The following is a 22,917-nucleotide window of genomic DNA, read 5'->3' on the forward strand; positions in this document are numbered from 1 at the left end:
GTTGCGAGGCGGCTGCAGAAGCGGGTTGCACGGCGAAGATGAGCGGATGAGAGAGACGGCAGAGGAAGAGGAAGAGGAAGAAACCATGTCAATTACTATTGAAAGAGGACAAAACCCTATCAGAGCAAATAGTTTACAACGTTGAATCTGTGATCAAAATTAAAAAGGAAAAAGTGTAAAAGTTAATAAATGGCTCAATTTTTTCGAAATGGAGCCTGTATGTGAGTTTTGCATGGATATGGAGTTAAGGTGGGTTAGACATGTATGTGGGGCAGAGTTTTGGCAGCTTTTGGGAGTGGGACTCGGACGGTCCGAGTTTTGTGTTGTTGAAGTTTCTATACTGGGAGACGCACGGTCCGATTTGTGGTGGAGAGGGAAAGTGTGTTGTTGCAGATGAATCGGACCCTGCGAGATGGCTGGGGTGGAAGAGAAGACGCACGGTCCGAGTTGCGTGTAGCGGATGGAGTCGGACCGTCCGTTTTGGCAAGGGATAGTAGAACCGATTCACGAAAACGCATGGTCCGATTTGGTTGTTGAATATATTTTTGAATGAAGTTAACCAAGTCGGACGTTCCGAGTTGAGTATAGAGTCTATATAAAAGTGTGCAACGAGTTAGTGTTAGGTTATCCCTCTTCTTCTCCTTCTCATGCGCCGCTTCCTCCTCTGTTTCGTTCTTCTGGAAATATTTCATGGTTGTTCAAAATCAAAGAAGTGTGTAGTTAGTGTTATGTTTTTTTTTTGTGAGTAGGAGAAATGAGTGATAGAGTACTAATAAAGGTGTATTATTTTGGTCAAATTTTATTACAAACATCTGAAGGGGTAAAATTTATTTGTGAAAATCCAATAGATGTTGTTATTCCTTTTATCATTTCCTTTGAAGAACTCAAAGGTTTGATCTGTGAAAAGATTGATTCTGAGAGGGCAAAAAAAATATCCTGTGTTCTATACAGATATCCCGTATCGGTATTTGGTGGGTTTGTCCAATTTCAAACAAGATATGTGACGGACGAAGCGAGCATGCAGGAGATGTTTTCAATGTATATTGAAAACCGGGCGCAGATCTCGTTTATCGAGTTGTATGTTGAGTTTGAACAATCTGAGGCAGACCGAAACATTCTACGGGAAGATTATAATAGTGACAGTGAAGAAGAGTTCGAAAGCAACTACGAATGTGTTGGTGCAGATGGAGATGAAGATCATGGTGAGGGAAATATGGATCCAGATGTGACAGAGGTGGCAGATGCACTCGCAAACGATATGCCGTTTGGGGAGCCTTCATTCATGCGAGTTCTGGACTTGGAAGCCATGCATGTTCCGGAGTTTCCGGAATATATGACTGCAGGTACGTTAATATTTAAATTATTGTCTTTTTTATTTATTTATTGAATTATTTATGAATGAATTATTATTTATTACCCATTATTTAAGCATGCGTGGATGTCATGTATGTGTTAGACATTGAACCGGTTGACCTGATCCTATGTAAAAAAAAAATTTAAAAATAGTAGGAAGTTAAAAAAATAAAAGTCAACATATGTGTTAAGTAATGTTTGAAACATATCACGTTATTTTAAACGAATATAGAACATAGAATTTAATATTTTATTATTATTTACGTTAGGGTCTGATTTATGTCATACTTGATGCAGTTAATATTGATTTAGTATGGTTTTGAATTATATATGTATTTATTGAAATTTTTCCCATGCTTGTTGTCCTGGCAGAAGTTCCTATTGTCGCAGATGGTGAATTTGCTGTTGGGATGGAGTTTAGTTCCCGGGAAGCTGTTATTAAGGCAATAAAAGAGTATACCATACGACGAAGCGTAGATTACCGGGTTTATGAGTCTGAGCCTTTGACATTTTATGCCAAGTGTACACAGTATGGGTCAGGGTGTGATTGGCTTATCAGGGTTAGTCTGATCAGCAGGAAGTATTGTTGGGTTATAAGGAGGTATAATGGTAGTCACACTTGTACCAGAGCCACCATTTCACAGGATCATGCGAAGCTGGACTCCATCACAATTGCAGAAGCAATAAAGCCATTGGTTGAGGCTGATCCCTCCTTAAAGGTAAAGTCCGTTATAGCAGAAGTGCAATCGAAGTTTAACTATACTGTTAGCTATCGGAAAGCATGGTTGGCTAAGCAAAGGGCAGTAGAAAAAATATTTGGAGGTTGGGAGGCATCGTACGAAGCGTTGCCTATATGGTTTCAAGCCATGTGTCATAAGGAGCCATCAGCTGTTGTCCATTTTGAGACTATGCCTGCATACCAAGGCGATGACTTGGTTGGTCATATTCGGGTACTGCATTGAGTATTTTGGAGTTATTACCCCTGTATCAGGGCATTCAGACATTGTAAGCCAGTTGTCCAGGTGGATGGGACTCACTTGTACGGAAAGTATAAGGGTTGTCTCCTAGTCGCAGTCTCACAGGATGGCAACAACAACATCGTTCCAATTGCGTTTGCTATTGTCGAGGGAGAGACTTCTGATGCGTGGCACTTTTTCCTTAGTAACTTGCGTCAACATGTTGTCACTCGGGATGGTGTGGGACTGATATCGGACCGACACGAATCCATCAATGCAGCTGTGGAACGGAGTAACGGAGCATGGTCACCTCCTAGAGCTTTTCATATGTTCTGCATCAGGCATATAGAGTCGAATTTTCTGCGGAAATTCAAGGCACCGTACCTCCAAAAATTGGTCGTCAACATTGGTAATAATTTAAGTAACTTATTAACAGTAGTTAAATATTAATATTTGTTTTCGACTTTTATGATTTTTTTTTCTTTGGTTTCCTCTAGGATATTCCAGGACGGTGCGGGAGTATGAAGTGCGTTACCAGCGATTACGGGAACGGGGGGAAGCGTATACCAACTGGTTAAACCGAATTCCTCGCGAACAGTACGCATTGGCGTTTGATGGTGGATACCGATGGGGTCACATGACAACGAATCTAGTGGAATGCATCAATTCAGTGTTGAAGGGTGCACGCAATCTTCCTATTACTGCTCTTGTCAAGGCAACATTCTACAGGCTAAACGAGCTTTTCACCAGAAAAAGAGCAGAGGCAGAAGCGCGGATTAATGCTGGCCATGTGTTCTCCGAAGTCGTGACCTCGAAGTTGCATGCAAACCAACTTGCATCAGGAAACATACAGGTCAGTTGCTTTGACCGGCAGAATGAGGTCTTCGAGGTGCGTGAGATGCCAAGCGGACTGGAGTTTGCAGTCGATCTACGCGCCCTTCGATGTGATTGTGGTGAGTTCCAGGTGGACCGGATCCCCTGCAGACATGTGTTCGCATGTTGCGCAAACCAGCGACTGGATTGGAAGCTATATGTGCATGATGTGTATAAGATGGACCAAGTTCGGCGGGTGTACCGAGCAAGATTTAGGCCACTAGGTAACCCGACGACGTGGCCTGCGTACAACGGTCCTCGCTACGTACCGAATCCGTATCTGAGACGTGTCTCGAAAGGGCGCCCCAGGATGACGCGTTTCTTGAATGAGATGGACACGCGAATGTTACGTCGTCCTAGGCGATGTACGCTATGTGGAGCTGAGGGACACAGTCGTAGTAGATGCCGTCAGTCAACTGGTAGAACTGCCGACGGAGATGCTCAGTAGGTTCACATTGTGGTAGGTGTGGCACGTCACTATTATGTCATGGGTTGTCATTTTGATAGAACTTGACCTGATATGTGGAACATTATGTAATGTTTTTCTGATGTTTTTATGTTAAAACGGTTTATGTATTGCAATGTGTTCCTTGTAGAACCGGCCGGTCCGGTTCAACCGGATTTTATGAATGACCCGGCTGGTCCGGTTCAATCTGATTTTCTAAAAAAACCGGCCGGTCCGCTTCAATCTGATTTTTTGAATGAATTGGCCTTTTCGGTGCAATCTGATTGTATAAATGAACCGGCCGGTCCGGTCCAATTGGGTTGTATACATGAACCGGCCGGTCCGGTTCAATCTATTATTCGAAATGAACCGTCCGGTCCGGTGCAATCTGATTTTATGAATGAAACGGCCTGTCCGGTTCAAGCTAATTTTATGAATGAACCGGCCGGTCCGGTTCACTCTGATTGTATAACTGAACCGGTCGGTCCGGTTCAATCTGTTTTTGTAATGAACCGGCCTGGCCTGTGCAATCTGATTTTATGATTGAACCGGCCTTTCCGGTGCAATCTGCATGTATAAATGAACCGGCAGGTTCCGGTCCAATCTGCTTGTATGACTGAACAACAATAATGGGTACATATACAGCACCTGTACCTTACTGCGTACTAAAGGTTAGCAATACCTGAATAGTGTCCGTAGTGCATAAATACTCTAAACATACAACATAAATGTAGTGCGTACATACTCTAAACATACAACATAAATGTAGTGCGTACATACTCAAAACATACTACATAAATACAACATGGTCCACGTGATTACTACTTAAATAAATAAGTTACAAGGCAACTACTTTCTCATGGCCCACTTCACATCCTTGACTAAATTCTTGCATTTCTTGGCCGCCTTTTTGATGACAGATGGAGTGTAGCGACTAGCACTGCGACGTGGTGGATCAATCCTCAGATTGTAACCTTTGGAGGTTTCATCCGGAGTGCGTGCATGACCTGTATAGAAATTATAAAAAATAATTAAATTATGCGCAGCAGGTAATCACAGCAAGACATAAACCACATAAGATTTACTAAAAGTAAAAAATAGATGCCAGTTATGAACATAAAATAAAAAAGTAATGGAACATGTAAAGTAGAATACAAAACATAATACCATCATTACGAGATTCTTCATCCTCGTCAAACTCCTCTATTTCATCGTCATCATGATCCTCCTCGTCATCCGGGTCATCTACTAGATACGCATCTGTCTCCCTCTCGGGTGTGTTAGCATCTTCTTCAATGAGTCCCATGGATACACGGTTAGGATTCTGACTAAAAAAAGCTCCGCGTCCGTCATTACTCCTACTAGAGTCAACCGACACAAACCCCCCAGAAGCAACCGATGATGTATGGCCCGGATACCTAGCATCCAATGAATACCTACCAGCCATGAAGTCAGGCTGTTGGCCATATTGTGGTAGTCCAGGATCTGCAGACATCAACCCAAGCAACTGGCTAAAGGAACCTCCTTCTCCTGTTTCAAATTGTGAGGTACCCCAATATTGTTGACTGATTGGAACTGATGGGGGGAACTGTGTCTGAGGTACATAATGGCTTGAGGACTGAGGTTGTTCTTCTGGAATCGGTGTTGGAGGTAATATATGCGGCGAATGTGGCTCTTCTACTTCATTGTCAGCATCCATATCCTGACTACCCTCATCGGTATCCTGATTATCCTCATCCAAATCCTGATCACCTTCCTCCATATCCTGATCACCTTCATCATTATCTTGACCCACAAGATTTGACATGTTCAAGTGGTTCCCATATTTTGATCGGTACCAATGCATGTATCTATCTAGTAGATCATGTGAAGGCATCGGAAGCTCAGATAGAATGTAGTTATACCTGTTTGACCAATGCATCACCCATTTTGAATGACTCGCTTCCGTGGCCCAATTAAGATTCTTGGGCCCCTTCAGGGTTTCTCCATGCGCCTTCTCTAGATTCCGCTCCTGACTAGGTAGTCCCTGAACCAAACCAAACTGTCGCCTAAATCTATCGGTAGCATGCCACTCGACACATTCAAATGATACCAACGGAACTGTAGCACTCCAAACCACCGACTGCATGTAGATTTCAGGAGGAATGATGTTCGGATCCACCCGATCCACAGCATAAGCAACCCAAACAAACTGGAAAAAATAAAGGAACCTCAACATAACAGTCCACAAAGCCAATTACAAAGACAATGCTGTATACTTATGTCTTAGACCCTAAACATAAAACTAATACTACTTTCATTGAAACATACCTGCCCTTCCTGAAGTTCATCAAATGACTTCCTAAAGTGAGCTAACTTCAAGTATCTAAATCGTCGGTCACCACGCTCCCAGTTCCGCCACCTATTATGATATATTCAATTACCTCAGCTACCATTAAATGAATCATAAATATCAACATACGGGTACATTCTAACAAGTTATTACCTGTTTGCTAGTGGAAAACTTCGAGGTTCCCTAGGTAGCGGCGATAGGTATGGCATCCTGATCCAAGCCCAACAGAGTAGAAGTATTAGTGGACCATCTATTTCCTTGCAGTTAAAACGGGATGCACGGCATAATGCCCTGTAGAGATGTGCCAGGCATGCCGCTCCCCAACTATACTGACCAATACTACCAAAATCACGTAGCAAGGGTAGAAATTTCCAATGCACTCCTGCCCCAGACTTATCCCAAAACAAGATCGTCCCGATCAACAACATAATATGGCACCTCACATACCTCTGTATACTAATATCATCAATTAACTGTAAATTTTCTTTTAAATCACGCAGCCAGGTAAGTTTTATGCAACTAGATCTACAGTCAGACATACGCGGTGCAACTCCAAATTGAAGCAAACACTCCGCCTCCAACGCTTCATAACTGCTCATTGTCATCCCTGTGACCGGAAGACCATCTGTGGGAAGACCAAGAATCATAGCTACATCTTCAAGTGTCACAGCACATTCACCAATGGGAAGGTGAAACGTATGTGTCTCTGGGTGCCAACGTTCAATTAGAGCATTTACCAATGCTTTCTGACACTGCACTATCCCAATCTGAGATGCATGATAGAACCCGGTAATTCGCAGATGATCCTCCACCCTTTCGTTGTACCGATCCGGAGGAAGTGGATAGTTACATGTCAACATTCTTGATTTCTACAAAAAAACATAACAAATTACTAATCAAATTATTAAGAATTGCTAACTTACCATCATAAATTTATTGACTGAATCCTTATACAACTAAATCTCGTAACTTCTAAATTTAACTAGTTAATCCTCAAAAGTATTCATAACTGCTAATGAAACTCATTACAAATACATATATTCCTAATCATAAATCTCAACAATATTTACAACATCCACAATAATATCGAACATTAATTAATTAGTCTTTTGTTAAAAATTTTTTCCCCTGCAATACAAAATATTAATAAATCTGTATATGCCATCATTCATATTCTAACAACGCTAATAATTAACTTGCTAATAATAATTACTACAATTAAAATTATTTAAATTTTCCCATAAAGAAATATCTAACATGGCTTAACTAAAAAAACCTTTCTAATCAACTCAACATTAACACTTTACCACAATAATAATAACATCTAACCAAAATCGATAACAGTTACACTTAATTTCTTAAAAACACATTCAAATAACATTGGCTTACAAATAATAATTACACTACAATTAAATAAACTTATTAAAAATTTACGTTATGTTCTACTTACTACTACAGCCAAAAACACAAAACTAAAGAACAACAACAACAACATAACCATAACAAATTTTCTTATCATGATATATATAATTAATAATCTGTAAAAAAATATTTAAATAGAACCTAACAAATATTTAAAAATTAGTCATAACCATTCTATTTATATTCTACAACTACATATATCTAACAACTACATAATCAACACAAATTTTCTAATAATGATTTATATAATTATTAATCTGTAAAATAATTTTAAAGAAATCTAACAAACAATGAAAAATAAGTCATACTCATTCCATTTGTGTTTTTCAAATGCATGTCTAACAACAATATAATCATAAAAAAAATTTTAATCATCATAAATATAATTATTAATCTGTTCAAAATATTTTACAATAATCTAACTAATACTAATAAATTAGTCATAATCATTCTATTTATATTCTTCAACTGTGTATCTAACAACAATCATAATATTGAAATTTTATATTTTAATAATTATAACTATAAAAAAATTAAAAAACTCAAAAAAATTTCAAAAAATACTTACATAATCAGGATCACTGAGATAGTGAATAATATGAAGCTCAGATCGATCAACATCTTTAATTTTTGATTTTTTCCCCATTAATGTTGCTCCTCCACCATGCAAAGTTCAGAGAAATGAAGAAGAAGGCTTTGAGGGAGAAAGGTTGGTGGGAGTGAAGTGGGGATTCGGATGGTAGGAGAGCAGGTTTTCTTCTTTCTACGCTTATGATGCCCACCGATTAGGGACTCAACGGGGAAGCGCCGCGTGTCCAATCCAGCAATGGACTCGGACCGTTCGACAACTCAAATCCAAAGCGGACGGTCCGTGAAGCACGCCATCTCGGAGGGTCCGAGTCCCTCACCATCGTCATCCCAATACCCTGGACTCGGACCGTGCGTTTCCTGGCTTGAACTCGGAGGGTCCGAGTCCCATTCCCCCTGACACCACAACCAGGTTACACAACAAGCCACCCCCATATCCTTTGAATACACCACCAACGGTACAATATGGAAATTAAAAAGCGTTAATAAATACAGAGGTCAATTTTTAATTTTTAGTTTTTTCAAAAAAAAAAACGGGGTTCAATTTATAATTATTTTTAAGTGGGTTAATGATACACCCTCATAAAATATGGAGCAAGGAATCCGTTGCCGAAAAAACTATGTTATATGAATTATAATTCGTTGGCTTAAAAAAATCACTTTACCTCGTTAAAAAATGACTCATTCAATTTTATTTGTATATTTTATTTTTTTGTCATAAATGCTACAATAATTTAATAAGTAGTATTTATAGATTTCACATTACGTCGAAAAAAATCTAATCATAAACCTATAAATATAAAATCTAATCCTTTAACTAAATTAAATTAAATTAAATTAAATATCATAATAAGTAAAAATATAAACTAATAACCTAAACTAAAATTAAATATTATAACACGTAAAAATATAAATAACTTGAGGTTCACCGAAAAAATATGTTAAATAGAGTTGTTAAGCTGCTTCGATTTTCAAGAAAATATCACTTCAATTCAAATTACATGATTTTGATTTTATTTTTAAATTTAATTATTATATAAACCTTTTAAATTTTCAATTTTTCCTTGAAAAAATATAAAACTAACATGAGTTAATACAAGCCTAAATAAAAATAAAAGAATCAAGCTAAGTTTACTCATTTTATATTCATATATATATATATATATATATATATATATATATATATATATATATATATATAATGGATGAAATAGATGAAACAATTTAATGATAATAACTTAAATCTACTATAACATGATAAGGGTATGATAGGTACTGCAGGCAATAATAAAAGGTTAGCACTTAAGAGTGGTATCCATTGTTATAAGGTAGTTATGAATTTAGGTAGAGTTTTCTTATATTGCTGCATAGTTGCCTAATTACAATCCATCACCACCTATGCATATCTGTTATATGTATCATCAAGTATTCAGTGTAATAATCATTCACTCAATTCAGTTTACAATTGCTTTTACAATATTTTAAAGTAGTATAGGATTCAAATTAGATTGAATCATGATATTGTATTGATTTGTTGCGATTGGTTTTGTTGGTTTTTGTTTATGGATAAACTATTATTTTTGTTTACGAAGCTTATACCATTATCTCCATGAAAAGTAAGATTATCTTGATAAAATTATGCATTCTAAAAAAATATTAAAAGTTTTTAAATAATTCAAATTAAAAAAAATTAATAAAATAAATTTTGATTAATTTTTTTCATCTGCAGAACCAACTATAATGTTGATGAGATATGAGATAAGTGAATATGAAGATTTTTTTCTATCTGATGTAATGTTGAGTAATAAAGAAAAAAAATTCATACATATATATATATATATATATATATATATATATATATATATATATATATATATATGAGTTCATACAAAAAAATTCATTTAATTCAACCTACTTTATCATGTATATCGCGATACATAAATTCATTTATAATATAGTTATTGTAAACTAACACATTATAAAATGTTAATTCAACTCTTCTAAGAAAATGCTCAAAATATGAATTGGATAACAAACTAAATATTTTTATTAGTTTTTTTATTTTTATTAGTTTTTATTTTGTTGTAAAGTGAACAATAAATAAATTTCGAGTTCTTTAATCTCTTTTGTACTTTTTCATTCATAATATTTAATTATATCTTTATTTTTATCGTAATATTTATCATTATACTAATAATAATAATAGTAATAGTAATACAAATACAAATAGAATTGTCCTGCTAGGGTTTTGTATAAGAAAGTGTGTGTGAATATTGAGTAAATTTTTTTATTTGCAGAGTCAACTATAATGTTGATGAGTAGATATAAGATAAGTGAATATGAAGATTTTGAAATTAGTCTTTTAAGCTTTTCATGCTCAGAGTGCTCCTGGTGATGACGAATTTACAGCTAAATTTTTTCACTTTTTTTGGGATATAGTTGGAGGTGACATTTTTAAGGCAGTGAGAAGTTTCTTTCACAGTGGCAGAATTTTAAAAAGCTTCAATCATACTCAAATTTGTTTGATTCCAAAGGTGCCAGATGCCAGTGACATGACTCAGGTACGACCGATCAGTTTGTCTTCAGTTATGTATAAAATTATTTCTAAACTTATGGTGCACCGATTACAAGGTATTATGAATAAAATTATAAGTCCAAATCAGAGTGCGTTTCTCAAAGGAAGACTCATTTCAGATAATATTCTAATTGCCCACGAATGTATGCACTATTTGAAAAATAAGAGAAGTGGGGCAGAGCATGAGATGGCTATTAAACTAGACATGAGCAAGGCTTATGATAGGGTTGAATGGCATTTTTTATGGTATATTATGGATAAGCTGGGGTTTGATGCTAAATGGATTAACTGGACTAAGGAATTGGTAACGACTGTTTCTTACTCTGTTGTTGTGGAAGGTCAACCATTTGGCTATTTTAGGCCAAATAGGGGCATCCGACAGTGTGACCCCTCATCTCCATATCTCTTTCTCTTTTGTGCAGAAGGACTTTCCTTCTTGCTACACAAGGCAGAGCAAAACAGATTAATTCAAGGAGTTCAAGTTAATCGGAGATGCCAAACAATTAATCACCTTTTGTTTGCTGATGATTCAATCCTTTTTTGCAAGAGCGCACCTAATACAAGCCAAAGCATTCTAGAATTGCTAGAGACCTATGAGGGTTTTAGTGGGCAAAAAGTCAATTTGAATAAGTCGGCTATCTTTTTCAGTCACAACACTCCTCAGAACACAAGACTAGCAGTTGCTCAAACACTAAATATTGAACATATCGGAGCACAAGACAAATACCTGGGACTGCCCTCTATTGTTCAAAAATCAAAGAAAGCAACATTTGGAGTTATCAAGGATAAAGTTCAGAAGAGGATTCTGGGTTGGAAAAGAAGTATATTGTCATCAGGTGGCAGGCACACGCTATTGAGAGCGGTGGGGGAGGCGATTTCTATTTATACACTTTCTTGTTTCAAGCTCCCGGACACGCTGTTGACTGAGATTCATAGCATGCTCTCGCAATTTTGGTGGGGTCAAAAAGGCGCAGAACGAAGAATAGTTTGGATTAAATGGGACACAATGACGAGACCAAAGAAAAGATGGAGGGCTGGGGATCAAGGATCTAAGGGCGCAAAATTTGGCTTTATTGGGCAAGCAATGTTGGTGTCTAATGAAATACCCTAATTCTACTATATCAAGAATGCTCAAAGCTAAATATTTCAGATATACAGATTTCCTACATGCAGAGATAGGAAGCGTACCGTCGTGGGGTTGGAGAAGTGTTCTTGAAGGGCGCAAGGTGATCGAGAAAGGCTTGTTATGGAAAATAGGCTCTGTCACTAATGTTTGCATCTTCCATGACCCCTGGCTCCCACCACCAGTGCCCCTTAATGTCCCTCAAAATGCACTCACAATCCCACCAAATATGCAAGTGTATTACGTTAGTGCGTTACTAAATCCTGATAGAAGTTGGAATAAAAATCTGATTGAGTCGATTTTTTCAGTTGATATATGCAATAAAATTTTTTCAATCAAACCAACAGAGGAGGAGGACGAAGTTAATTGGTGCTGGACAAAATCTGGTATATATGAAGTTGGGTCAGGATACAAAATTGCTTATGGATTCTTTCATTCTCCTACTTCATTGAGGTCCCAGAACATACACAACAGAGTATGGAATAGCATTTGGGAGTTGAAATTACCACATAAAATTAAGATTTTTCTATGGAAAAGTCTTCATGAAAAGCTTCCGGTGTTGCAACAAGTTCACAGCCGGTTCGCATCCACTCCTGCCACTTGTCCAAGATGCATGTTGAAGGCTGAATCAATTTCTCATGCTTTGTTCCAATGCCCCCTGTCTTCAATAATATGGAGCCTAAGTTTAATAACCCCTGACCTATGGATGAGAGAAGAAGAAACTTTTTTCAATTGGTGGCAACGAGTCTTATCATGGGCAGTGGCTCAATTCGACGGTAGACAAAAGACCCTCCTCATAGCGGCGTTGTGTTGGAGCACTTGGAAAGCGAGGAATCGGTGTGTTTTTGAGAAGGTAATAAGCCCAGCACCAGAGATAGTGAAAAAAGCTAGCAATTTAGTGCGTGAACTCGTGAACCATACCTAATAGATGCTACTTTTTCTTTACTCTTACTTTACTCTTCTTTAAGCTCTTAGTCTTTCAGTCACAGCTGATGATAAATGGGAATACCCAATTCTTTTGTACTTCCTTATGGAAACACTTTTATTTTATATTAATAAAATAATATTTATCTTTAAAAAAAAAAACAATATTTTTAAAATTTTATTTTGATAGACAAATCAATTCCAATTTATTTTTTTGACAGAATAATTATCTAAATTAATTTAATAATTTTAAAAATGAATTATTTTAGTCTAAAAAAATTAATATACAGATTAATTTTAATATAATATTAAATAAATTAAATTATGAATATACGTTAAAATATAAAATATATATTAAAAATAAATTAAATTATATATATAGTAGTTGATTTTAATGCGTAAAGAATTTTTTTTAATAGACTCTACTTTTATATTATTATGAAATAAAAAAAACTAAACACACAAGAAATTGCAATATGAAAAGAAATAGGATCTACCGAACAAGAATATTCCAAAGAATGTAGATTTCTGAATTTGATTCATATAATTTGTAAATAAATTTTTTAAAAAAATCACAAACAAGAGCATCAGCCACATTATTTTTTCTATTTTCAATAATCAAATCACATAATTTGTAAATAAATTTTTTAAAAATCACAAACGATAGCATCAGCCATATTATTATTATTTTTTTTCAATAATCAAATCACATCTTAGGAACAAGATCAGATTAATCTTAAATTAAGGATATATACAAATTCAAAATAAAAGAGCTATGGTTGCTTTTGATTTGCATTTTGATTTTTGGTATTTTTTATATAAAATTTTGTAAAAAAAATAAAATAAAAATAAAAAATATAATTTTTTTTATTTTTACTGTTGATGTATTTAATTTGTATTTTTATTTTTTATTTTTTATTTTTTAAATATTTTTTATTTTTAAAATTTTATTAAATTAAAAATCAAAATAAAAAATAAAATTTTATTTTTTTATAAAATCTAAAAAACCAAAAAATATAAAATTAAAATACAAACCAAGGCACCTTTAGATTTCATTTCTAATGGGTGCGTAAGTCTTGGAAAACACTCCTCTGCAATTCCTGGCTGATGGAAGAAGGTACAAGAGATTTCAAGTCTAAAAGTTGCAGTTAAAGGTTTTTCCCCAGCCATGTATTAGTGTGTTCTCTGTTGTGGGTGAGATTTGGTGTAACCCAGAATAATAACCAAAAAAAGAAATAAAAAAAAATAGCCCCTCTTCCTTCTAAGTTGTAACCTGCTACATACACTCGATTTTGGGTGAACAGCGGCAAAACTCAATTTACAAATATACCTCTACTTTATCATAAGAATAATAATTTTTCACAACTAGCCACGCGGTAAAAATATTTTTTTACTATACAAGTCGTATAATTAAGAATCCCCTCTACTGTAACATGCAAATTAAATATATCTCATAAGTGACACATGTCCACCTATTATTAGTTAGTTAACATATTGAAATAAATTAATTTCAATAACCCAGATAATTCATATTGAATCACCAAAAATATATCATAATGCGAAAGCGTACCTTTATTCATAAAAATAAAAATTTGACAGAAGAATTTGGATCTTGTAATTCTTTCGATCTTCCTCAACCAAAGTCTTTTGTATTCCTAAGTGGCTGAATTACAACTCTTTTGATGGGAAAAGAGTAACAAAAGCGGCTTTAGTATTTTGGGGACTGAAACCCTAAAAACTTATTTATATTTGAGTATGACACCCATTAAACCCTAAAACTCAAATAAAATAGTATCTAGAGTCTAAAAGATAATATATCTAAAAAAAAAACTCATGAATTATGCATTTAGTATGCAATACTGCTTTAACTACGTATATTCTCAGCTTCACATTTTTGTTTGCTTAGCAATATAGTTCTCTTATTTTCTGGCCCTTAGTGCCTTTTCGGGTCCATAGTTTGACTGAAGCATCCAAGGTTAATCCTGAGTTATGCAGTTTATCTAAAACTACTTAAAACTTTAGGTACTCTTTGTGCTACCAGAGTTTGCTTTTTATCCAAAGGGTTGTTTTAGTAGCTTATTGTACTAGAATCTCCAATTACTATTTATTTTGGTGAATAACTATTATACTTATGGCAACTAGGATGTTTGTTTCTCGATGCCTCTTTGCCGTTCGAAAGTGGAACAAGCTAGTACCAAAGATTTGGTTGAGCTCTCGGAGATAGAGAAGCAAAATCTGGGGCAGGTTTGTATCTATATGCTATTTGTATATAATTTGTCTGTCACTGAACTTGAACGATTTCCTGACATATTGAGTTTCTCTCTGCGATTTATGGATAACTTTATACTCATCAATTATTACTGATAGTGTGACAGCTCTATTACAGATAATTTCTTCATTCAAAATATCAAAAGTATCATGTTTCATGCAATAAACAACCTTAACCAGCCGATTCAAGGCAGTTTTCCTCTGAGAGGTTGGAAACATTGCATCTGTTAATGACTGTGCAGCCTTATTAAATTCAACCTGCATGCAAGAGAACACCATTTTAAGTTGTATAGAAACTTAAGAGAAGTCTATACCCATAAAATAACTCTTCACCTCGTATTTTTTCACATGTGAAAATCTGTCTCTACGAAAAAATGTCGCACTACCATCAATTGTATGGGCATTACCAAGGAATACCTGCAAGACCTCCATCATCTCAGCTTAACAACAAAAGAAAAAACTTAAAAATTATGTAAATAACGAAGTAAAGTTCAACAACAACCTCATTTGTTTTTTTCTTGTAAAGACCATAATAACCATGTTTATCCAGTTCAGGGGCAAAAAATTCCTCATAATGATCACTTTGAACCTGTGGTTGACATAAAGAGCTATTTACTTAGAACCATTCAACGAATAAAGAGTTTAAAAACCATTAAAAAAAATTCTCATCACATCTAACAGCACATGAACATACCTCCTGAAGACAAATAATATCAGCACGGTAACCAACTATTTCTCGTAACAAATTTTGCCTGCGATAAAGCCACGAAAGAGCCCACGAAGGGCAGTAATTGTATAATTCACTTGAGGCATATGAATCAGACAATATGTTGTATGATAGAACCGTAAAAGATCCCGAAGATGTTATACGCCCTTCTGCATCTAAATGCCCCATCCCATCAACAGGTATCATTTGACGTGGACTAGGCGAAGGAGCAGGAATGACACGGGATGTTAGTAGAGTGCTAGCATGCCCCACGGTAAGTTTTGTCTCTGCATCAACTACAACACACTTGAACTTAAGTACATGACCAATGTCATCAGCAGTAGGGATGTATGTCTTAGAACGTCCAACTTCAAACCACGTTTCACCCCCACTTCGTTGTGTAACTGCTGCCGGATACACAGGTGCAGCTCCATTTGTCAGGCTAGCACTTGAAGCAGAGGCAGATAAGGTGGTATTGGAAGATCCAGAACCAGAATTATTAAATCGCCCAAATAACTCCTCCTCTTCATTTCCGTTGTCATTAACTGCGCTTGCAGCACGGTCATGTAAGACACCATGATGCTGCCATGCATCTGAAAAACACTTTAGCGCATCAGGTATTTTAGCCTTAACACAACCTAGGCACTGCAGTGTAGCCTGCTCGGATGGATGTATGCTACAAACAGCAACTTTTTTATCACTTTGTACACGATACCTGCCAAAAGTCCAAATGGTGACCTCAAATAGCAGACACTAAAAGATTCAAGTTTAATACGCCAAAATAGCTAAATGAGCTAAAACCTAACAGCAAACACTACATACACCCACTTCTAAGAAACAAGAAACACAATTCAAGATCATCAAGAAAGATAAATAATTCTTTCACAATAGGGTAAAAAGAAGATGCGAATAGAGGGAAGTGCACTAACCACTTGTAACGCAAGAAATGGCCATCTGAGGGGTTGATCTCGGAAACATCATCGGTGGTAACGGTCCTGTCAGGGCGGCAGAGCACATAAGGTGTTAACTCACATCCTACGATGGGAATATCGGAAGGGAGGTGCACTCGCACCACGCTCAGCATGCTTCACTCTTCGCAATCTTCACAGCTCTCTGACCTTATCAACACCACTCTTCTCCTTCTACTGCTGCTTTTGCTTCTTATGCTACCGCCCGTAACTGTATGTGTAATTGTAACACAACGCTTGCAGGGGCGGATTGTTGGCGGATCCGCCATTTACATGACCCGGCTAGCCGCCAGCCTTGACGGAATTTCAATCAGAACAAACCCTAGGAGGAAAATTGGTGGCGCAATAGGAAAGCTTAGCGATTGGGGAGCGGGGATTTGATGGGCGAAGCGATCTGGAGGATCGGATATTAGGGTTTTAGAGAGAGGAAGAGGAGAGCGATCGAAGATTAGGGTTTTTACTACTGAGGATGTGAAAGAAATGGTTTCGTCTCGTATGGTTTCTTTCTTGGTGTGTGTGTGTGTGTGAGAGTGAGTGTAAATTGGGAGGAAGACAAGAAACGATTATTTAATCTTGTTTTGTTTTTCATTTTCCTATTTGTTTTTTTTTTTTTTCATTATGTGTCTACATCAACGTGCAGATAATTTTTAAACTAACAAATATTCACATTTTTTAGAATAAAAATACATTTAGTCATTTAAAGAAATAGAAGACTTATCTGATACGTTAATAATTCCATCAATATGATCACAGCACTACAAGAAAAATACCCATTCAACCACACTTTTTTTAAGCTACATTTGAAAAGCGTATTCTATTTAGAATAGGCTACGCTTTTCTCAGTGTTGCCTTTTTATAAGAGAAAAGGAAACACAATACTGGCATCATTTAAAAAGTGTAGCCTTAGGTATTATAGAAATCACTTATAAAATGTAGCTGTATGTTGATATCTATGAGTTCACTTTTTGTATTAAAGAGAGTGCTTTTAAAGGATAGCCTATTTATTAAGTTTTGGGTGCACTTTAAAAGTGATGCCTAATGTATCTAAAGCCAAAAGCTTACACTTGATAAATTTTTTTTCTCATTTTCTCAAAAGCAAACTCACACACTTAGTCAAATTTTTGTCCCTTCAAAACTCACACTTAGTAGCCTTCGAAAACCCTCTCACCATCAAAAAAGATGTAAGATCCAAAATTTTCGAAAAATATTACTATGAGTTAATTTCAACTTATATATTCTTTAAAAATTTTATTTTTAGAAATTATTTTATTAAAAGTAATTAAATCAAGTTTTGATAATTAAATTGAAAATTTTACTTAATCTTATAATTATTGAATAATTTTATATATTTAAATTATATAACTTAATAGTTGTAAAAGAATAAAAATTTTATACGATTTAGTTAAATAATTGAGATTTTGAAATTTAATACTCTGATTTTTATAAACAAAAAATAAATTATATTTTTAATTTTAAAATTAGAATATTTGATTAAAAATTGATTAGTAAATTGATAATTAAGTAGTATTTTTAAAATAATTTTAAAAGAGTAAATTAGATTTCAATTTTTTATAATATACTTTAATTTTATTAAAATTGACCAAACCCCAATTTACCCAACATTTTTAATTTCACTTTTGTCCCAAATTATATCCTAATTCCTAAATTAATCCCCAAAAGCCCTAACCCTTTCTAACCTAGCCACCGCCAATGTTTCCCTTCTCTGACCAATACACAGCAGCAGTTTTCCTTTCTTCCTAATTCAACCTAAGACACAGCAGCAGTAAAAGGAAAAGAGGGAAAAGGGATAGCGGAGAGAAAGAGAGAACCGAGGGGGAAGAAGAGAAGAGGAAGGTTGCGCAGGCGCCACTGGCCATCGCCGCTTCGTTGTCGTCGTCCTCGCGAGCCGCCACCGCCGGCCTGGAGCCCGCCGCTCGTGTCTCGCCGCGGGACTTGGTGCTGTCACTGCCATCGCGTCGTTTGGAGAGGAAGAGTCGTGCCTGAGAGAGGGAGAATCAGGAGGAGCGTCGCGCAGGAGGGAGGTGACGCCTTGTTGTCGCGGTGCTTCCATGGCCACCGACGCGCCACCGCACTTCATGGTAACCGCCGAAGCCTTTGTCACCACAGACACAGTCAACGCTGATTAGGGCAGAGGAGAGTGGAAAGCATGAGAGATGCACGGAAGACAGAGGAGCAGAAACGCGACAAGGGGGAGAAGGGCGAGGTCTGCTCTCATGCCGTCCTGCTCCGCCACCGCTGCTGCCATCGATTAGATTGAATTTGTATGCTCTGCTTTATCACCACTATGGTTTCTATATTCTGATTTTAATTCTAGTCCTTACTTTATCTTGAATCCCCAGGATTGTAATTGCTTTTAATTCCTATCCAATTTGAATATTCTGTTTTGCTGCAACCATGGCCACTGCTGTGAGGACTAATGTGAGGACTAACATTATCGCTATATGGCTTTTTATTTTCTGTTTATAACTTACTTCAATTTCTCTTGGTTTACAGTCACTAAGAAAAATGAACCACCCAAATATTGTGAAGCTAAAGGAAGTTATTCGAGAAAGTGACATTCTGTACTTTGTTTTTGAGTACATGGTGGGTGGCCAGTTCTTCATTAGATGTGGTCTGCATCATCTTGTGCAAAGTCCAGTAATTGATGTTTCAATTTTTTGGGTGATTTAGGAATGCAACCTGTACCAACTTATGAAAGACAGGGAGAAGATGTTTTCTGAGGGTGAAGTTAGGAATTGGTGTTTTCAAGTTTTCCAAGGTCTTGCATATATGCACCAGTGGGGATACTTCCACCGTTATCTGAAGCCTGGTACATTTATCATTGCATCCGAATCCTTTGTTAAATGTGCTATATGATAAAATAGAGAACATGCTTTTTGAGTATGTTAGCCTTTTTTTTTTCAAACTTCTCAAGAATTACCTAGCTTTTTCTATCAATTATGAATCATTTAGGTTGACATTTTAATGAAGTTGTTATTGTGCAGCAAATGGAGATTTATTCTATGGTCTATTCTGATTTTGGCCTAGCACGTGAGATCAGTTCACAACCACCCTACACTGAGTATGTCTCCACACGGTGGTAAGTGCTTTCAACTTTTGTATGTAAATTGTTCAGTTGTGTATTGTGCAGTTTATAAGTTGTACGCTGGCTTCTGTTAGGTATCGTGCTTCTGAAGTGCTACTTCAATCTTATCTGTATAGCTCCAAAGTTGGTAAGTATATGCTTTAAACAGCGATAATGATCAAATTAATACTGTTTGGAGTGATGATAAGTACCATTTTATTTACTGAATTTTCTGTCACTCATTTAGACATGTGGGCAATGGGTGCTATAATGGCTGAATTGTTCTCTCTTCGTCCTCTTTTCCCTGGTGCCAGGTAGTCTCTCTCTCTCTCTCTCTCTCTCTCTCTCTCTCTCTCTCTCTCTCTCTCTCTCTCTCTCTCTCTCTCTCTCTCTCTCTCTCTCTCTCTCTCTGGTTCCTTATGTTGTGTTATGTGTTCTTGATTGGTAATGTTTATCTAATAATTCTCAGTCCTGGTTTTTGTGAATCTACTTCAAGTTTCAAATGACACTTTCAAACATGTGCTACTGACCTACTGTACCAATTTCAATATGATAATGCCTGAATTCAAAAGGAAAAGAAAGAAAATAGAAAACAAGTACTTTAGTAGCACAAAGAGTCAACTTTGAAAGTTTGACACATTGTAATTTGATCTTATATATTGATGGGTAAATTACTTTAATTAGTAAGAATCTCTAATCCACAAATGTTTGTGTTTTGGCTGCTAGAATCAGACTATTTCGTGAACAGTATTGTATGACAAGAAGACTGGAACTAATTTGCTTCAATGGCCAGTGGAAGAAATAGAGAGCTTGAGACTTAGCAGTGATGAATTTAAAGAATTATTGGTTAAACCTGGCACAGTAGTGCCATTACACATTGGCCCTGCAACACAGGATTTTTCCATAGTTATTGGTTGCATTGTTACAACTTGTATCTCACAGTAATCATGGTTTTACTTTACATTTTCCTGATTTTTATTTATTTATTTATTTATTTTTTGTTGTTCAGTTGGACATATTTTTTGGACCATTTGGCATTTTGGCTATTGCAAATGACCAACTTTCTGAACTAACACCAATTTATTTCTGTCTTTCAAATTATGGAAATGGAACCTCAACTACTACAACTATTACTACTTCTACTTCTACTTCCTTCTGTGTTGATGAAACTAGGTACTATTAACTAATGAATCATCATCATTCATATTTGTTTCTTCCTTTATTAGGAGAAAGTGACAAAATATATGAGTTGTTGGATAATAATGCAGGTCATTAAAGGCACCTGATGTATCAAAGCTAGTTTTCGGAAGCAAATTGCCTATTCTAAGTGATGAAAAACTATCATTGAAGGTATTGGTAAGTAGTGTCAATTAACCTATTTGGTCTCACGTGACTTGATTCACGAGATAATATTAAAATTGGATTATCAAAAATCACACATAAGTCGATATGGTTCATTAAACTGATTAAAGATTCAATACTTTCAATTTAGTTCTTGAAAGATATCACTATGTGTCAAGTTGGTAAGTTAACTTTACTACTATGTCACTAATGATCGCTGACATATGGAGACACCTGCACTCTTTTCTTTGAAGGCATGTTAAGCATATCATCTAATTAACTTGTGGCAATGACTTCTCAGCTTTTCGAGGCAAAAAAACGAGAGCGGGCCTTTACGAATAGAGGACGTCGGAATCAGTTGCGCTCAATGGGAGAAGCCAAGAATTTGCTTCAATATATGTTCAATTCAGTCGCAGATGTTAGGTGCTCTATTTGACATCAATTTATTTTTTTCTCTTCTATCAGAAGATTAATAACTTTTATTAGAAGATACTTATGTAGAATACAATATTTTGGTTTTTTATAGTTTATTAGTAGTAAATTCTAAGTGGTCTAATCTAATGTATATTTTGATATGGGTATATTTAATTTAGTGTGAGATGTATGAATACTCATTTATGATCATCCCAATATTTTTAGTTCATTATAAATATATTTTGTTAAAGGATATTTTTTATTATTTAAAGAATATTGTATGGTATTATTATGTATTTATTTTTATTTTATAATTTTTGACTAATTTAATTAAAAAAAATAGGATTATATATATAATCATATTACTAAATATTAGGTTTTAAAAAAATTATTAGAATATATATATATATATAGAAAATAAAAAAAAAACAATGAGGGGCCTAAGGCTACACTTATATACAGTAGCTATAGTATACAAAAAAAAAAAGAGGGACCTAAAGCTATACTTATAAAAAGTAGCTATGGTACACAATGTGGCTACGCTTTACAAGTGATGCAGTAGCGTTGAAAAGCGTAGCCTTTTCTGAAAAAATGAAAGTTGAAAAGCGTAGCCTTTGGTCCTGGACAGCATCACTTGAAAAGCGTAGCCTATTTCCAAACGCCAAAAACGTAGACTTTGGTGCAGAAAAGCGTAGCCTTTGAGAATAGGCAACGGCCGAATAGAAATCACCCCAAAAAGCGTAGCCGTAGCCCAAAAAGCGTAGCCGTAGCCTAAGACATCATTTTTTTTCACTTTTGGCTACATTTTTCAAGTGTACCTGAATGGGTGTTTTTCTTGTAGTGCAGATTGCATTTGTTCTAATAAAAAGATAACATGCACGTTGACCTTTTTCACAATACACATGTCATTTACGTGATTAATTAGTAGTATATAGTGATTTAATTAAGCAAAAGCTAAGGCAGAAAAAAAAGCAGGAGATCTTCTATTTATTAGTTTTGTGTATCATTTCATATTGCACTAATAATAATTTAACAAACCAACTTAGGTTGGTCGAGTGGTTAGCTTACTCATCCGCTTAAATAAGTGTCGGGAGATTGAATTTTATGTGTATTAATTTATTGTAATTGGTTTTATTTGGTTTTTTTATGGATAAATTATTATTTTTGTTTATAAATATTCAAAATGCTGGTAAAGATATTCATAATAAAAATAAAATTTACTTTATACTATTATACCCATGAAAAATAAAATTATTTTGATAAAATTATGTATACTTAAAAAAATATTAAAATTTTTTAAAGGATTCAAATCCTAAAAAAAAATAATAAAATAAAATTTGATTAATCTTTTTCATTTGCAGAGCCAACTATAATATGGTGAGAATATGAAGATTTTTTTTTCTATTTGATGCAATGTTGAGTAATAATAATGAAAAAAATTCATATTGATAAAAATATAATTGAGATCATACAAAAAATTTATTTAATTCAACCTATTTTTATTATAAGAGATGCATTGAATACTATTGGATTTACAGTGAGAT

General features: G+C 35.3%; 5 protein-coding genes across 13 annotated transcripts; 2 read left to right on the top strand and 3 right to left on the bottom strand.

Moving 5' to 3' along the window:
* The first annotated feature begins 1,018 nt into the window (after positions 1–1,018).
* Positions 1,019–3,630, top strand: LOC140179969 (uncharacterized). Its single transcript, XM_072220339.1, has 5 exons — positions 1,019–1,343; positions 1,726–1,807; positions 1,913–2,137; positions 2,345–2,718; positions 2,807–3,630. Exons 1-5 carry the CDS (start codon positions 1,019–1,021, stop codon positions 3,628–3,630), a joined length of 1,830 nt encoding a protein of 609 aa, XP_072076440.1.
* A 696-nt stretch (positions 3,631–4,326) lies between these two features.
* Positions 4,327–5,931, bottom strand: LOC112754219 (uncharacterized). The gene is made up of 2 exons (XM_025801779.3): positions 4,795–5,931; positions 4,327–4,634 (listed from the first exon to the last, which is right to left on the bottom strand). The coding sequence occupies exons 1-2, from the start codon at positions 5,843–5,845 to the stop codon at positions 4,477–4,479; spliced, it is 1,209 nt and encodes a 402-aa protein (XP_025657564.2). The 5' UTR covers positions 5,846–5,931; the 3' UTR covers positions 4,327–4,476.
* On the bottom strand, positions 5,893–8,027 carry LOC140179970 (protein MAIN-LIKE 1-like). The gene is made up of 4 exons (XM_072220340.1): positions 7,950–8,027; positions 6,407–6,828; positions 6,113–6,298; positions 5,893–6,028 (listed from the first exon to the last, which is right to left on the bottom strand). The coding sequence occupies exons 1-4, from the start codon at positions 8,025–8,027 to the stop codon at positions 5,893–5,895; spliced, it is 822 nt and encodes a 273-aa protein (XP_072076441.1).
* A 6,809-nt stretch (positions 8,028–14,836) lies between these two features.
* On the bottom strand, positions 14,837–18,211 carry LOC112757969 (carbon catabolite repressor protein 4 homolog 1). 2 transcript variants are annotated; one of them, XM_025806510.3, is made up of 5 exons: positions 16,495–18,211; positions 15,554–16,280; positions 15,362–15,448; positions 15,193–15,276; positions 14,837–15,117 (listed from the first exon to the last, which is right to left on the bottom strand). In XM_025806510.3, the coding sequence occupies exons 1-5, from the start codon at positions 16,647–16,649 to the stop codon at positions 14,851–14,853; spliced, it is 1,320 nt and encodes a 439-aa protein (XP_025662295.1). In that variant the 5' UTR covers positions 16,650–18,211; the 3' UTR covers positions 14,837–14,850. The 2 variants fall into 2 exon arrangements, with proteins under 2 accessions (XP_025662295.1, XP_025662296.1); XM_025806511.3 differs by having other exon boundaries at positions 15,554–16,158; positions 16,495–18,194.
* A 404-nt stretch (positions 18,212–18,615) lies between these two features.
* Positions 18,616–21,623, top strand: LOC140179894 (cyclin-dependent kinase F-4-like). Of its 8 annotated transcripts, none has more exons than XM_072219772.1 (9): positions 18,616–18,815; positions 19,048–19,137; positions 19,225–19,363; positions 19,539–19,633; positions 19,714–19,766; positions 19,866–19,932; positions 20,345–20,791; positions 20,887–20,974; positions 21,261–21,623. In XM_072219772.1, the coding sequence occupies exons 4-7, from the start codon at positions 19,542–19,544 to the stop codon at positions 20,421–20,423; spliced, it is 291 nt and encodes a 96-aa protein (XP_072075873.1). In that variant the 5' UTR covers positions 18,616–18,815; positions 19,048–19,137; positions 19,225–19,363; positions 19,539–19,541; the 3' UTR covers positions 20,424–20,791; positions 20,887–20,974; positions 21,261–21,623. The 8 variants fall into 8 exon arrangements, with proteins under 8 accessions (XP_072075873.1, XP_072075874.1, XP_072075875.1 ...); XM_072219773.1 differs by having other exon boundaries at positions 20,887–20,968; XM_072219774.1 differs by having other exon boundaries at positions 20,345–20,559.
* The last annotated feature ends 1,294 nt before the right edge of the window (positions 21,624–22,917 follow it).

Source organism: Arachis hypogaea, chromosome 16, assembly GCF_003086295.3.
Source record: "Arachis hypogaea cultivar Tifrunner chromosome 16, arahy.Tifrunner.gnm2.J5K5, whole genome shotgun sequence".
Lineage (NCBI taxonomy): Eukaryota > Viridiplantae > Streptophyta > Magnoliopsida > Fabales > Fabaceae > Arachis > Arachis hypogaea.

Coding starts and splice junctions, on each gene's coding strand:
- LOC140179969 (XM_072220339.1), top strand. CDS start 1,019: ATGCAGGAGATGTTTTCAATGTATATTGAAAACCGGGCGCAGATCTCG. Junction 1,808..1,912: donor GTTATTAAGGCAATAAAAGA/GTATACCATACG, acceptor TTGGCTTATCAG/GGTTAGTCTGATCAGCAGGA. Junction 2,138..2,344: donor GTTAGCTATCGGAAAGCATG/GTTGGCTAAGCA, acceptor CCCCTGTATCAG/GGCATTCAGACATTGTAAGC.
- LOC112754219 (XM_025801779.3), bottom strand. CDS start 5,845: ATGTTGAGGTTCCTTTATTTTTTCCAGTTTGTTTGGGTTGCTTATGCT. Junction 4,635..4,794: donor TGAAGAATCTCGTAATGATG/GTATTATGTTTT, acceptor ATTTCTATACAG/GTCATGCACGCACTCCGGAT.
- LOC140179970 (XM_072220340.1), bottom strand. CDS start 8,027: ATGGGGAAAAAATCAAAAATTAAAGATGTTGATCGATCTGAGCTTCAT. Junction 6,299..6,406: donor GATGATATTAGTATACAGAG/GTATGTGAGGTG, acceptor TGATTTTGGTAG/TATTGGTCAGTATAGTTGGG. Junction 6,029..6,112: donor AGTTTTCCACTAGCAAACAG/GTAATAACTTGT, acceptor ATATCATAATAG/GTGGCGGAACTGGGAGCGTG.
- LOC112757969 (XM_025806510.3), bottom strand. CDS start 16,649: ATGCTGAGCGTGGTGCGAGTGCACCTCCCTTCCGATATTCCCATCGTA. Junction 15,449..15,553: donor ATATTATTTGTCTTCAGGAG/GTATGTTCATGT, acceptor TGTCAACCACAG/GTTCAAAGTGATCATTATGA. Junction 15,277..15,361: donor ACAAGAAAAAAACAAATGAG/GTTGTTGTTGAA, acceptor GAGGTCTTGCAG/GTATTCCTTGGTAATGCCCA.
- LOC140179894 (XM_072219772.1), top strand. CDS start 19,542: ATGGAGATTTATTCTATGGTCTATTCTGATTTTGGCCTAGCACGTGAG. Junction 19,634..19,713: donor GAGTATGTCTCCACACGGTG/GTAAGTGCTTTC, acceptor GGCTTCTGTTAG/GTATCGTGCTTCTGAAGTGC. Junction 19,767..19,865: donor TCTGTATAGCTCCAAAGTTG/GTAAGTATATGC, acceptor TCACTCATTTAG/ACATGTGGGCAATGGGTGCT.